The sequence below is a fragment of the Apis dorsata genome, unplaced genomic scaffold, assembly GCF_000469605.1.
Source record: "Apis dorsata unplaced genomic scaffold, Apis dorsata 1.3 scaffold_86, whole genome shotgun sequence".
Taxonomy (NCBI): Eukaryota; Metazoa; Arthropoda; class Insecta; order Hymenoptera; family Apidae; genus Apis; species Apis dorsata.
Genome location: NW_006263384.1, coordinates 452,278 through 467,037, shown reverse-complemented (window position 1 = coordinate 467,037; position 14,760 = coordinate 452,278). Strand labels below are relative to the sequence as shown.

General features: G+C 20.3%; 3 protein-coding genes and 1 long non-coding RNA gene across 5 annotated transcripts in view; 3 read left to right on the top strand and 1 right to left on the bottom strand.

Moving 5' to 3' along the window:
* LOC102676176 (biorientation of chromosomes in cell division protein 1-like 1) overlaps positions 1–630 on the top strand; it is a 5,171-nt gene extending 4,541 nt beyond the window's left edge. The window contains exon 3 of the mRNA XM_031508434.1: positions 343–630. Within this exon, the coding sequence (XP_031364294.1) occupies positions 343–469 (127 nt within the window). The 3' untranslated portion in view covers positions 470–630. The remainder of the gene's footprint in view (positions 1–342) is intronic.
* A 3,119-nt stretch (positions 631–3,749) lies between these two features.
* On the top strand, positions 3,750–7,786 carry LOC102675217 (mitoferrin-1-like). 2 transcript variants are annotated; one of them, XM_006611285.2, is made up of 5 exons: positions 3,750–4,403; positions 6,059–6,341; positions 6,526–6,750; positions 6,871–7,078; positions 7,345–7,786. In XM_006611285.2, exons 1-5 carry the CDS (start codon positions 4,287–4,289, stop codon positions 7,487–7,489), a joined length of 978 nt encoding a protein of 325 aa, XP_006611348.2. In that variant the 5' UTR covers positions 3,750–4,286; the 3' UTR covers positions 7,490–7,786. The 2 variants fall into 2 exon arrangements, with proteins under 2 accessions (XP_006611348.2, XP_031364291.1); XM_031508431.1 differs by lacking the exon at positions 3,750–4,403 and adding an exon at positions 4,661–4,685.
* A 916-nt stretch (positions 7,787–8,702) lies between these two features.
* Positions 8,703–10,520, top strand: LOC116185027. Its single transcript, XR_004149741.1, has 2 exons — positions 8,703–10,313; positions 10,384–10,520. It is a non-coding gene; the product is annotated as an uncharacterized LOC116185027 (long non-coding RNA).
* A 113-nt stretch (positions 10,521–10,633) lies between these two features.
* On the bottom strand, positions 10,634–14,593 carry LOC102675356. Its single transcript, XM_006611286.1, has 6 exons — positions 14,471–14,593; positions 14,129–14,398; positions 13,851–14,053; positions 12,060–12,262; positions 11,818–11,995; positions 10,634–10,855 (listed from the first exon to the last, which is right to left on the bottom strand). The coding sequence occupies exons 1-6, from the start codon at positions 14,472–14,474 to the stop codon at positions 10,790–10,792; spliced, it is 924 nt and encodes a 307-aa protein (XP_006611349.1). The 5' UTR covers positions 14,475–14,593; the 3' UTR covers positions 10,634–10,789.
* Positions 14,594–14,760: the final 167 nt, after the last annotated feature.

Here is a 14,760-nt window from a genome sequence, read left to right as displayed (position 1 = left end):
TTTTTTTTTTTTTTTTTTTTTTTTTTTTTTTTAGTGAAAACTTGTTTCTTTATTTATTTTTATTCTAAGAAAAATATCTAAGACTGTTTTCATAAATTTTTAAATAAATTTTTTGTTTTTGTAAAATAGATGTAATGAGTTAAAAGTATTATATTTATCAAACATTTTTTTTAAGGTCCCTATTTATGAAAAAAGTTGTCAAGTTATCCAGAAGCTATCCATATATTAAAAAATCAACAAATTATATATAATACATAATATAAAAAGTTGAAAAAAAAATCTACATATTTTTTGTAATATTTATAATTTTTAAATTATATATATCTTTACTATCCATATCATAACTATTTTATTATATAATTGCAGCCGGCATAGAAGCAGTCAACGTTATTCAAGTGATGATTTATACAAACCACGTCCACTATTTTCAAGTTCTTCTCGCAGAAGTAGGAGATCTAATCAGGTATAGCTAGTAGCTAGTAATTTAAGATGTTGAATTGTGTTTTACTTTATATAATACAAAAAAGAAATCCTAGTTGTTGATTCTAGTAATATACATTTTATATCATATTTGAATCAAATATTTTTAAACTTTAAAATACTGATGTGACCAAGAAAAAAATCTGTAAGTTATATATCTAATATGTTTAAAATTTAAATTTCTAAATTTTTTTATGCAAAACTTCATCATATAAATCAACATATATTAATATTTGTTTCAAATATATGTTATATTAGAAATAAGTTGACATTCATAATTAAATTCATAATTTTAAATTGGCTATTTATACTTATTTGAAAAAAAATATATTTAGGAATTCCTAAATGATATAATTTAAGCAGGAATTACTTATGTAGAAATATTGAATTTAATGCAGTATTATTAAAATACGCAATTAAAAAATATTTTTAAATAAAAATAGACATTTTTTTTTGAAGAAAAATAATATAATATACAATATTTTAAAAAATTCAAAAAAATATGAATATTGTGAAAAAAATAAATGCATTGAATTGAATTGTACAGTTATTAAATTTAATTAAAATTGGTTGTAAAATTGTACTTTTTCAAAGAACTGTATAAATTTTGTACAAATAATGTACAAAATGTTTAAGTTAATCATTCAAACTATATTGAAGAATACATATTTAAGTAGTTCTCATTTATAAAAAAAAAGAAAAAGGATAGTTAATATTTTTTCATATTGCTTATATGAAATTTTTTGTATAAAGCTCAACTTCTTATAAAAAATAAATAAATCTGCAATTAATGTGCAATTTTTATTAATATAAATGTACACATTGAAAAAGTATATAAAAGTACATATTTATAGGGCTACAAATTAAAGAATTATTATATATGCACTATTTGACATGAATATAAGTTTTGTATATATTAACAAAAATTTTATATAAATATAATTTTTTTTTTTAAGCTCTTATTCATCAAGTTTACATTATGATAAGAAATATGTGTAAAAATGTTGCAACCTGATAAGATTAAAAGGAAGGCAATTGTTACTTTTAGTTAGTTAGTATCTTATTCTAATATAAGATTTTACAAAAGTAATATTATTTATGTTTTTTTATATATTCTACTGATAATTTCTTTATACTTAAGTTTAACAAAATAGATAGAAATTGAAACTAATTATATTATGGTGTTTAAAATAATTTTAAGCAATAATTTTCTTTTTTCTTATTTTTCTTTTTTATTCTTTTTTTTTAATAAAACAATAATAATAAAATTGTAATACAAAGGAATTATTATCTCATTTTTCATACAAACTTTCTATCTATTTAAAGATTGTAATATTAAATTTTTACAAAAAATGTTACATTTATTAATAAGCGTATTCTTTATTATTCCATATATGCATAAGTTTGTATAAATATGTACATAAAAGTATATTATACTTTATTACTGTAAAAATATTGTAGAATATTTTTTCCAACTTTTTAAGATATTTATTGCCATATGTAACATAGTAAACAATTTATAAAACTCATTATTATTATATTATAATTGCTTTAAAATAAAATGACTTTTTGTATACATGTTAAAAAGTTTAAATATTTAAATCCTTTCTTGAATTTTAAATAATATAAATATTATAAAAAATATTATAAAAAAATTAATCATATTATATTCTTTGGTGTATTTCAATTGAAATTTTTTTAAATAATTAAAACAATATATGTAAAAAAGATTTCATTTTATTTATTGTAAATAATAAAATTGAAATAATAATTGTATGTACCTACATGTAAGTATTTACATATATATGTGTATATATAGATGATATAAATTTTTAAATCACAGACTAAATTGATTAAATAAAAAAACAGGTTATTAAGACATACATTTCATAATTATCCGAAATTAGTAATTAAATAATTATATTATACAGGATGTCAATATATTTTTGATATTTTGGACATTTAATTCTAGACATCAAAATCAAAATATAAAAATTTTGATTGAAGTTTATTTATTAAAATTATAAGAAATTTAAATTCGCATTAAATAAAGCAGTAGAAATGGAATGTAACGGTCATGATAGAAGATAGAATCTTACTTTATTTATGAATCATTTTATTTAACACAAAACTTTAATTATTTATAATTTAATAAGTATATTTAAACTAACATTTTTGTCATCAACTTTTGTGTTTATTTTGACCTTTAAAATCGATCCTCTAAAGATATCGCACGAATATATATATTAACACCTGTACATTAAAAGCTTTAATTACATTTGTTGAATCATTCTGGTTTTTTCAACTCATGAAAAATAATATCGATCAACTTTACGTATTTAATTTTTAATTAGGTATTTAAATTTTAGTATTTAAATTAGTTTTATGCAATATAATCGAACATTTTTATGTATTATTCAAAAAATTATGACATAAATTGAATTTTCATACATTTAAAACTTATATTACATAACTCATTCGATTAAATCATTTTAGAAAAGTATTAGCGTGTAAAGTACTACACACGATAGTTCATAATCTTGATATTTTCTATAATTAGAACAATATGTGTAGTTTGTCATATGCTACGTAACATGATCTTGTACATGTTTTTACAACATTGCATTGTCTAGAATATAGTAAAACCGATCATAGAATACTATGAAGTACAAAATGCAAGTCATTAAATTTTTCAATGATGGTAATTATTTATCTTCATTTTACATTATGAATTTGATTAATTTTTATATGAAACAAATATACCTGTTTTTGACAAAATATGTATAATTGATATGTGATAATTGATATTGATATGTAATGACTTTAAGTTTATCAAATATTTTTATTTTAAACGTATAGAAGTATAATATAGAATGATTAAAATGAAAAAATATCAAATAAAAAAATATTTTTTATGTATATGATTAAAAAATATTAATATCATAAACATACCATAAATATTTACCATAAACATATATGTCGATTTATTATTTATATTTTACAATTAATAAAAAAATTTACAAATTGTAATTAAGTACATTAAAATAAAATAATTAAAAGCTAATATAGTTTTTATTAGTGTATTTAAAAAAAAATAAGAAAAATTCTAAAAAATTGTATTAGAAAGATCCATTCTGTGATTTTAAATTCAACGACCCATCTCTATTTATGAGAGGGATTAATGGATGCATTATTGTATGCTTTATATACATATAAAGCATATCTTATACATTATATTATATATTTATTAAGCTACTACTGCGTAGATATTATACGCACCAACCACGTGGTTGAATACGACGCATGCGTGACACGTGCGCGTACATCTAACCTCACCAAATGAATGTATGACGACGACCCGTAACCGTATCGTGAAGAATGCCAGTATGTATCGAGTTCCGTAACGATTCAAATAAACAATTAAATGGAAACGCCATGTATCCCCATATTTTAAGCAAGTAGTGTAAGAAAATAAAATAACTTATATGTGGCGTGAATACCAGGAGGGGACTATACATTGTAAATTTACTATTATCGTGAGTAGCAGGCTTTTCAACTCCAATACGTTCCATTAAGACACGATCAACGAATACGATTACATCTCATTATTTCGAAAGAACGAACGTTATCCTCATATCCTTTTGAATGAATGTTTCGGCGATTACAAAGCAAATGTTGCTACATAAACGATAAATCGGCATCAATTATTGCCGAATGCGCGTTGTCTACTTCAAAAGAGTGCATATAAAAATTGCGGCATTTTAAAGCTGCGAATTGAAAATTACGTTAAAGCATCTTCAGGAAATATGAATACTGAAATTTATGAGACTTTACCTACATCATCTGTGGCTGTACACATGACAGCAGGTGCATTTGCCGGAATTATGGAACATTGTGTTATGTATCCACTTGACAGTGTTAAGGTAATAACTTTATTTCTTGTATATTTTTTCTAAGATATTTTACATAACCTCAACTATTATTTCACGGAATTTAATTTCCGTCATATTCTAACATCATCATGACATTTAATACCATGACATTGCAAGTCGCACAATCTTTGAATAATAAAATGTGATATTCAAAGATAGTTCTTTGAATTTTATCTTTTTCCTTATTTAAATCTGGAAATCAGGTTTGTCATATATGATCTCGTCGATGTAATCTTAAATAAATAGAAAAGTAAATTAAATTAAATTTTTAAGATTGCAAATATTGCAAATATTCGTAAAATATAATATAATATTAATATTCAATCATAATTTCGTGTTTTGTATCTTAATTTAAATAATTATAAATTTATTGTGCAATCAGTTTAAGCAATATAATTTCGTAATTACTTCCAGGTATTAATTTTTAGAATTTACAAATGATTGTATTAGTTATCAAATAATTTAATATTAATATTTTGTAATAATAGTTTATTATATTTCAATACGTATTGCAGTGATAAATATATAATTTATTATTATCTGAGAAAATATTGTTGTTAATGTAAATTTAACTATTCATAATTAAATAATAATGGAATTGTGTTAACTGATAATAATAAATAAAAAAGATTTTATGTAATAAAAAATAAACTTTCTAATCTCTATTTAATTGTTTTTAATTAATTTATAAATATGTAAACATTTCTTATAATCCCTTTTTATTATTAAAATATATGAATAAAATTCTACTTATCTTTTTATAATAACTTGATTTTAAGTATTTATTTTATATAATTTTATTTATTAATTATATATATATTATTTCAGTATTTGATATATTTATTATGCCATATTTATATATATTATATTTTGCAAAGTATACACTTATAATACTTAAATATTATATTTGTAATTTTATAATTATTATTAATTAAAAAAGATTAATTGTAAATAATTTTAACATGTAAAATAATTAAACTGAACATGAGTTTCAAACATTCATTATATAACACATTTCTTAGTTCTGTTACAGTAGGTTCTATTTTTGGTTTTCTTTTCAACCTACAATCTATATTAGCAATTACTTTCACAATTACTTAGAAAATATACTTGCAATGAAATGTAAATATAAAATAATATGAAAATTTATATCATATAAACAATATATCATAAAAGTAAAAATTTTAAATTTAATTTAATGTTTTATATTTTCTTTATATTATTTTTAAAATATTATGTATTTATTTATATATTTCTTATTGTAATATAATATATTTAGTGAGATTATTAATAAATATTCAATTAAAAATAATTATATTTTTAAATAATTGCAAATCATGATTTTATTTATTTTAGTATTTCTATATGTTTTCTCATCATATCAATTAAAATTTTAAAAAAGTAATAAAGATTTTCCAATCTAATAAATATTTAATAAAAGTTAAATAATTTTAACTTTTTTATTATTGCATTCTAAATCATATTTTTATATGTATAATCTTTACTTTAAATTATAATTAATTAATATTTAAATGTATAATCAATACTTTAAATTAGTAATAAAATATAAATTTAATAAATAAAATTTTAAGTAAATAAATTTATTTATATCTATATGTATTTTATATTTTATTTATATTATTTAGACAAGAATGCAAGCATTAACACCAAATGCAGGTGTAAGAGGTGGAGTAAGAACTGTTCTAAGGAGAATGGTACAACAAGAAGGTTTTTTGAGACCAATTCGTGGTATGAGTGCAATGGTTGTAGGAGCTGGTCCTGCACATGCATTGTATTTTTCATGTTATGAGTTTATTAAAAATAAATTTTTGAATTCAAGAACATATTCTGAATTGAATGTAGCTCCTTATGCAATTGCTGGTTTTGTGGCAACACTTCTTCATGATGGTATAATGAATCCAGCAGAAGGTAAAATATTTTAAATTTATTAGCAAATAAATAAATTATTCATTTATCATGTAATTTTCATATATTATGTCAGAATATTTCCAAAACATGCTAAATACGTTTTTTTATGGAAACTTAATCAGCTAAATGTGGTTAATAATTTTTAGAATTTTTTCCAATGAAGAAAATAATTATCTTATTCCAGTGGTTAAACAGCGATTACAAATGTATAATTCTCCTTATCAAAATGTTATGACATGTATAAGAAATATATATAAAAATGAAGGTGCATATGCATTCTATAGAAGTTACACGACACAATTGACTATGAATATACCTTTTCAAACAATCCATTTTGTTACTTACGAAGTTGCACAAGTTATCACAAATCCTAATCATATTTATAATCCAATAGCACATATGGTATCAGGTATATATATTTTTTGAAAAAAAAAAAAATATATTATATTATATTTTAAAACTTATTTATATTTATATTTATTATATTATATTATATTTATATTGGATTTAACATATGAATAAATTACAGGTGCATTAGCAGGAGCTGTTGCTGCTGCAGTTACAACACCTTTAGATGTTTGTAAAACACTTCTAAATACACAAAATGGTGTACAAGCTCAAGGCATGAAAGATGCTTTAAGAATTGTGTATAGATACGGAGGTTTATCTAGCTATTTCCGTGGTTTAAATGCCCGTGTTCTTTATCAAATGCCAGCCACAACTATTTGTTGGTCAACGTAAGTATATAAAATAATTTTAACAAGAATTATATTTAATATTATAAAATGGAAAAATATTAATTATAGATACTTAAAATATAGAATTATATGTCTATAAATCTAAAATAGATTAATAAAAAAAATTAATGCAATAATTATGATATAAATAACTTATAATATTTTCTATTTTATATTATATTATATATATATTATTTTATATTATATTACTATGTAATATTATTTAAAATGTTAAATATAATAATTTTTGTTTATTAATTATTTAGATATGAGTTTTTCAAATATATATTTCAAGAAAAACAAGATGATGGATATCGTGGACCAGAAGTTGATAATGATTCTTCGAGTGAAATTAATCAGAACCAAAGTTCAAATTCTAGATTTCACTTTCTAGTCTTTTTCAAGATATGAGCTTATATCTCAATAAAAATGCTCCAACTTCAGTGTTACTTGGTGTGACAACGAGTTAAGTATTTTTGAATCTTTACTGACACCATTTGAACTGTATGAAGAACTTGAATGGTAGATAAAATATCCGTTTTTTCGTATTTGGAGAGTTTATCAACAATATTTCGTTAATTCATCTACGCTATTATTACATGTATATAATAATTCATAATGAAGAAATACATGTATAAATGAAAATCCATTTTGAGCCAAGTGCAGGACGCAAGCTCAAGGAATAAGAAAAATGAATCAGAAAATTTCTTTAGTTATTTTTTAATATATGACTATTTAATAATGTATAATTACAAACTAATGACTGCATTTTCTAGTACATTGAAGTAAACGGCAAGTAGTAATTTACAAATATTTACCAAACCATTAAAACATTATTAATTAATATAAAATCTAAAACAAGGAATTGTTAATATAATAAAAAGATATTTTGTTTTTCTTAACATACTATAAAGATATAGAATCTTTGAAACTTTTATTGAATATCATATTTTATTAAACAAAATAATTAACAATGTATTATTTTAAAAAATTAATGAAATACAATTATTAATTAGTAATATTATTTCATAAAGGATAATATAATATAAATGTTGTGTAAATGATAGTTATCCGGTATTATTAAATATACTATCATTTACCATATCGTTTATATTAATCAACAAGAAATTCATTATGAAAATTTAAAAAAGATTATATAACAAACATGCTAAATTATATGTAAACTATGTTCAATTTATTTATGAAATAGTTTATATACTTTTGTTAAAATAATTTATGAATTATTCGCGCGAATGTATTTTTGGCGTTCATAAAATACGTGATAAAAAAATTTAAATGTTACAATAATTATTCATTAAAGTGAGCCATGTAATTTTGAATCAAAATGATATACACATATTTTGTATAGAAAAAAACTGTTAAAAGTATTTTAATTAAATACAGTAAAATTATATTGGTTAAATCATAAATAAAACAATAATATAATTATCTTTAAAAATATTAAATTTGAAAAATATTTGAATAGTAAATTAGAATAATAAATTTAATTAGTATATTTAATATTGTACCATTATTGTACACTTAGATTAAAAAACAAACAGTGGGATGCATGGAAAAATTGATTAGCGAAGCAGTGTGTAGTATAATTAAAATGATACATTTAAAATTTGAAATTAAAAATTTTTAATTAAAAATCTCATATACTTCGAATGAAAAATATAAAATTTTAGTATTCGATTTATTATCATAAAATGATAATGCGGTTCATCTAAATTTAGATAAAATGTAAATTTACTAATACCTTCATTAATCATGAAATGAAACATTAGATAAGTCCTGCATAAAAAGGTACAGAATTTAGACTATCTTGTAGAACAGTATAGATAAGTTAATATTACGTGCGTGTGTACAGTATGAAGAAACAAATTATAAAGCAAAGAAACGGCAATCTTATTGTGCAACAAGTACAATTCGCCTTGATTATACAAGTACAAATTAAGAATTGCTCCTTAGTCTGTGTAATATAAATAATTCATCTAAACATTATATCACAATATTGCTTCCTATGGCTGTGATTACTGAGTCATTTGATGTTGACTTTAAGAGGGAGTAATATCATATGAAAACTCATACTTCACGCCATATTTATTTATTATTGTTCATCGCTACCGATATAATATTATTTGACACCTTAAAACATGTCATTAATTGTTGTATACATAAAAATATATGTATAATCTTTTTATAAATGTCTTTTGATAAATTTTTTTTCAAACGAAGAAAAATATATATTTAAATTATTTTTATGGTGCGAAGATATGATTTTTAACAAAAAAATAAAATTTATAATAAAATTTGGCATATAAATTAATCTATGCATGTAAACATACATGTATATGTTATATGTATAATGTAAAATGCCAATATACCGAATAAATAAACAGTATTTAGTTCGGTGTTTAATAAATGTGCATTTCGCAGTAATCTTTAAAATTTAATAATCGCGCAAAATTTAATTTTTTTTAATCGTTTAAATAAATACTCACTTAACATAGTATAAAAAATAATATTAGCGCCTAATTTTTATTAATATTTACGAAATTAAATTTTATGTATATTTGCAGAGATCATGATGACCAATTGATTTTTATGGACTATTTACCTGAAAAATTAATAGAATTACTCATTTTAATTAATATTTGCTTATTAAATTTTTTTTATCAACTTATATATAAAATAATGCTCCCACTGATATATTATTGCATAAGTTGATAATGTTAGCGCACGAAAAAATAAATGAACGATATACAATAAAACGTATTATATGTAATAATAATGTAAATAAAATGATTCTGTAATGTAAATAAAATATAAAAAGAGTCATGAAAATATTATTTTTGTCTACTAAATTAATAAAAAAACATTAGAAAATCGCGATAACACGTATTCTCATTTCAGAGTTATGCTATGTTGAAAATTCTTTATAAATGTAATTTTTTTTTAAATCAGTGGGCTTATATCCAAATTTTGATTACAATTTTATATAAATTATTGAACACATAATAAAATTAAATCATGACGACCAAAGGAGTCTGTAATACACGTTGTCAAGCATTTCATACTGAAATGATAAAAAAAGAGGAAAACACACGTATTAACTGGTTTTTGAAAAACCAACAGAAATTATTGGATCATTTAGAAAAAGTAACAAAAGTTGAATTGCCGCCGAAATATGAACCAGAGAAAAAACCAAGCATAGGCATTGTATATAATCGTAAATAATATATTACATATATCTATACTTATTTCATAATAAGAATTATATGAGATTTTTTATTTTATAGATACATTTAAAACCCTTACCAAATTGGAGACCTCTCGAACCTGATGGTTCTATCAATATGAATATAATGAAACCAATTGATCCACAAACGAGAGCCATGTTATTTGAAGACGCTCCAAGCTTTATCACCAATGAAAATTATACTTATAAAAGGTTTTGCATATATTAATATTTTGTAGTAAAAGAAAAAAAGATTTCAATAAAAAAATCTGTTATATTTCTTCCTTTCAACTTTTTTTTATTGAAGAATATACCAATATTTTTTACTAATATTTTCATTAATTATTTTAGATTAAAAGATCTTCCAGAAAGTCGTTATTACTATCCGGAGTGTACAAATTGGATATATGGATGGCATCTATCAGATTATCCACCAATTCCACGAAGTAAAGTTTCACACACATTTGTTATGATGCGTGAATTTTATCATCCAAAAATATCAAGTCTTCATAAAGATCCAGAATGGTATCGTCCTTCAAGAAGATTAACATTTGTATGCGATGAAATTAATTAATTATTCTATTAAATAAAATTTTCATCAGTATTAAATAAAAATTTCAATCAGGTATATTTTTTATTAAAGTTTTATAAAAATTGTTTATCAGCTATCTTTTTTAGATATGACCAGTAAAAATTTTATAAATAAATTTATTATATAATTCGTTAATTTTTATTTTTCGATTTATATTATTTTATAAATAATAAAAAATTTTCTTATTATATTAATATTATATATAAATTTATTATATAAAAATATTAATATTGTAAAAATTTTGTGTTTTTATTTTTGATATCATTTATTATATATTTTATATAATAATAAATTTTTTACATTCATTTTTTTTGTTTTTTTTAAAAATAAGTTATGTTTAATTAACGATACTTTACATTTAATACAATTTCAACAATAAAGATATTTCGCTTTTGACAATTATATGTTTTTCACATTGAAATATTACAAATCAGAATAATTTTTTTTTTTTATATTTTATAACATTTTATAACATTTTAATATTTTACATTATAATATTTTAAAGAGAAATACTTTCACATATTATATATTTAATTTTATATTTTTCTAAGTTATTCTATTTATCTTCTTCTATTATTCTATTATTCTTTTTATCTTCTTTATCTATGTCTAAATTAATCAAATGTTGTAATTCTGGTGGTAATAAATAATCTGCTTGTCCTGGTATAGCATGAAAAATGAAATTAATGAATTTTTGAAAATGTTTAGTAACATTATAGAGTTTTTCCTCTAAAAATTTCTTATTTGTATGACAATTAATAATTTCTTCTTTCATAATATTAATTATATCTCTCAAATGGATTATTAATTCATAAAATTCATCAATTTTTTCCTGCATTAATATATAATTTTTTATAAAATATTTTTTTTAAATAATTAATAAAATTTGAATAATTTTATTACCTCGAAGTATTTATGTATGGCATGTTTTTCTCTATTACTTCGTACTCGCTCTAAGCAAAGAACATAAATTATATCTGTGACACTTTGCATTTCAAATTGACGTTTTTGAATATACATATCTCTATTCGCTTTTTCTTTTAATTCTTGCATTTCATTTTTAAATTTAATATGCCTCTTCCTGTGTGAATTTTAATTCAAATTAATTATACAAATGCATCATTTACGAATATGCAGATATAAACCTCATGATTTGGTTGAAATCAGCGATTATAGTATCTCTTTTAGCACAAAATAATTTTTCAAAATCATTATATAATGATTGTGTAATATGAGTGATTTCTACGCGCATCTTTCGTATCATTTCCTGTGTTATATTCATCCGTTCTTGTATAATTGCTTTTTGAGTATTCTTGGCACATTCTTCGGCTGCTTTAAACCATTCTTTCTAAGAAAAATAATTATCTTTTTTTTTTTATAACTTATAGCTTATCTTTTGTTTTATTAGTATTACATATAAATATATAAATTTTTCCATTTTATAAACTATTTTCTCAAAAATTAATAAAGATATCAATTTCTTTTATTTTTTCAAATTAAATGAAGAAATAATGATAGGAGATCTTTTGATAAACAACAAATTTTTTTTTAGCATAAATCATTGTTAGAACGAAAGATAGAAAGCTATCTTAGATTTTTTAAATAGAAAATGGTATTAATTTTTTGTTATTCGAACAATTCTTATCAAATAAAATAATGCTCATTAAAATATTAAAATTACTTAAATTATTTTTTTTTACTTTTATTATAAGTTAAGAATTTATAGTAAAAATTTATATACGAATGCGAAAAAATCGGAATATTTTATATTATTTCATTACATGTTCAAAATGTAATTATGTAATTTTAATTTTTTTAAACATTCATATAGAAAAATTTCTTATCTTATTAGTTTTCTTACTAAAAATTTGATATTAATCATTTATTATCAATTTATATCAAAAGACAAATTAAAAAAAAATTTAATTAAAAAAAAAAGAAAATTTATAAAAAATGATTTTTTAATACTTTATATGAATTATTCTCTATATTATGTGAATATAAATATATATATATATATTTTCTTATTTTCGTATATATTTTTTCAATATTTTTTCAATCTCATTCAATTATCTGTTTTTAATTTTTATTTGAATTATTTCTGTTTTTATAAGAAAAAATTATTTTTAAAAAAAATTTAAATAATTAAAATAACATGACAATTAAACAATACTTATAAAATAATTAAATCTTTTTATAAAGCTTAGTGTTTATAATATTTTTTTATTGAAAAAAATTGAAAAGATTTTTTATATCGTTAATTTTTTTTCGAATTAAATATTATATTTTATTTTTTCATAAGACAGTATTTCAATTAGATAACGATTCTCATATAGAACAACCTTGAACAAAGTTATATAATCGTATATTAAACGTTTTTAAAATAAAATTTTTCATTACATGAAATTTTTTGTTTGTATAAGACTTTAATTATAAATGTAAAATTAATATCATGAAATTAAAAAAAAAATTATTTATTTATTATATAATAAATTCAATTATATTAAATTAGTCACGAAATCTTAAATTTTTTTAATATTGTTAACATATCATTCATATCATTATTTATCTATACGATAAAAACATATCAGCTTATTAGATTTTACAAAAAAAGAAAAAAAATAAAAAAGATTTTTATGTATATGAAAACATTTTATGTATATGATTATGATTATTATTTTATATATATATATATATATGACCAATTGAAACATTATTTCAAATTTAAATAAAATATTATTACGTTATTTTTTGTTGAAATATCAATATTAATTAAATTATAATAATATATTAATTAAATTCTATTTTTTTTTCTTATACTTAGTATATAGATAGTTATTTATAACAAATATTGAAAAATATTCATTTAAAAAACAATAAATTCATGTGAAATTGAAATTTATGAAAAATATATAAAATGTATTGAAAATTATTACTTCGAGCTGTTTTTGTAAATTAACTCGAACAGATTCAAGGAAATTCTGGTATTTTTCATGCAATTGTTGTGTTTGCAGATCGGCTTCTCGCCTTTTTTTTGCTTGATATAAATAAAACTTCTCTCGTGATTGCCTTTCTACTTTTTCCCTTAAATTTTCTTCAACTTCCTTTTTTAAATTTTCTAAGAGAGCTTCACCTATCTCTATTAATTTTATTTAAAATATATTTGAATTATTATTTTTATTCGAATTACGTCGCATATATTTAATAATATTACCTAATATATTTTGATGTACAAATGCTTTTATGATTTGATGATCTGTTGGTGGTACATCATTTTTGATCATTTGATCCTCGGGAGAAATTGAAAAGCATGGTTTTGATGTTTTTGATGTTATTAGTACATCTAATAATTTTAATGTATCATGATGAGTATAGTCAAAAAATACTTGTGCCAAGGATGGACCAAGGCAAGTGCGGATTACTGACGATGGCGGAACATCATTGTTTGAACATAATTTTACATTACATTTTACACTTGTTTGATCTGTAAAAATTTTACTTTTTCTATTCACTCAAAGATATAATAAAATAATAAATAGATATTATTTTGACTTACGCATATTCTTTATATTTAAAATTTGTTACGAAAAATTTATAAAGAATAAATAAATTTTAAGAAAGAATTAACCTTTCCAAAATAATATCTTTAATTGATGACAGATGATTGATCTGAAGAAAGAAACAAAAAAAAGAATAACCATTCTCAAATGTAAAAATTTTGGCAATAATACATAAGACTTACATTCAAATAACACTTAAAAATTATATTTATAAGAATAAAATTCTATTAAAAGATATAAATTCATATAATACAATTTGTTTTATAAAATTGTATCATTATATATA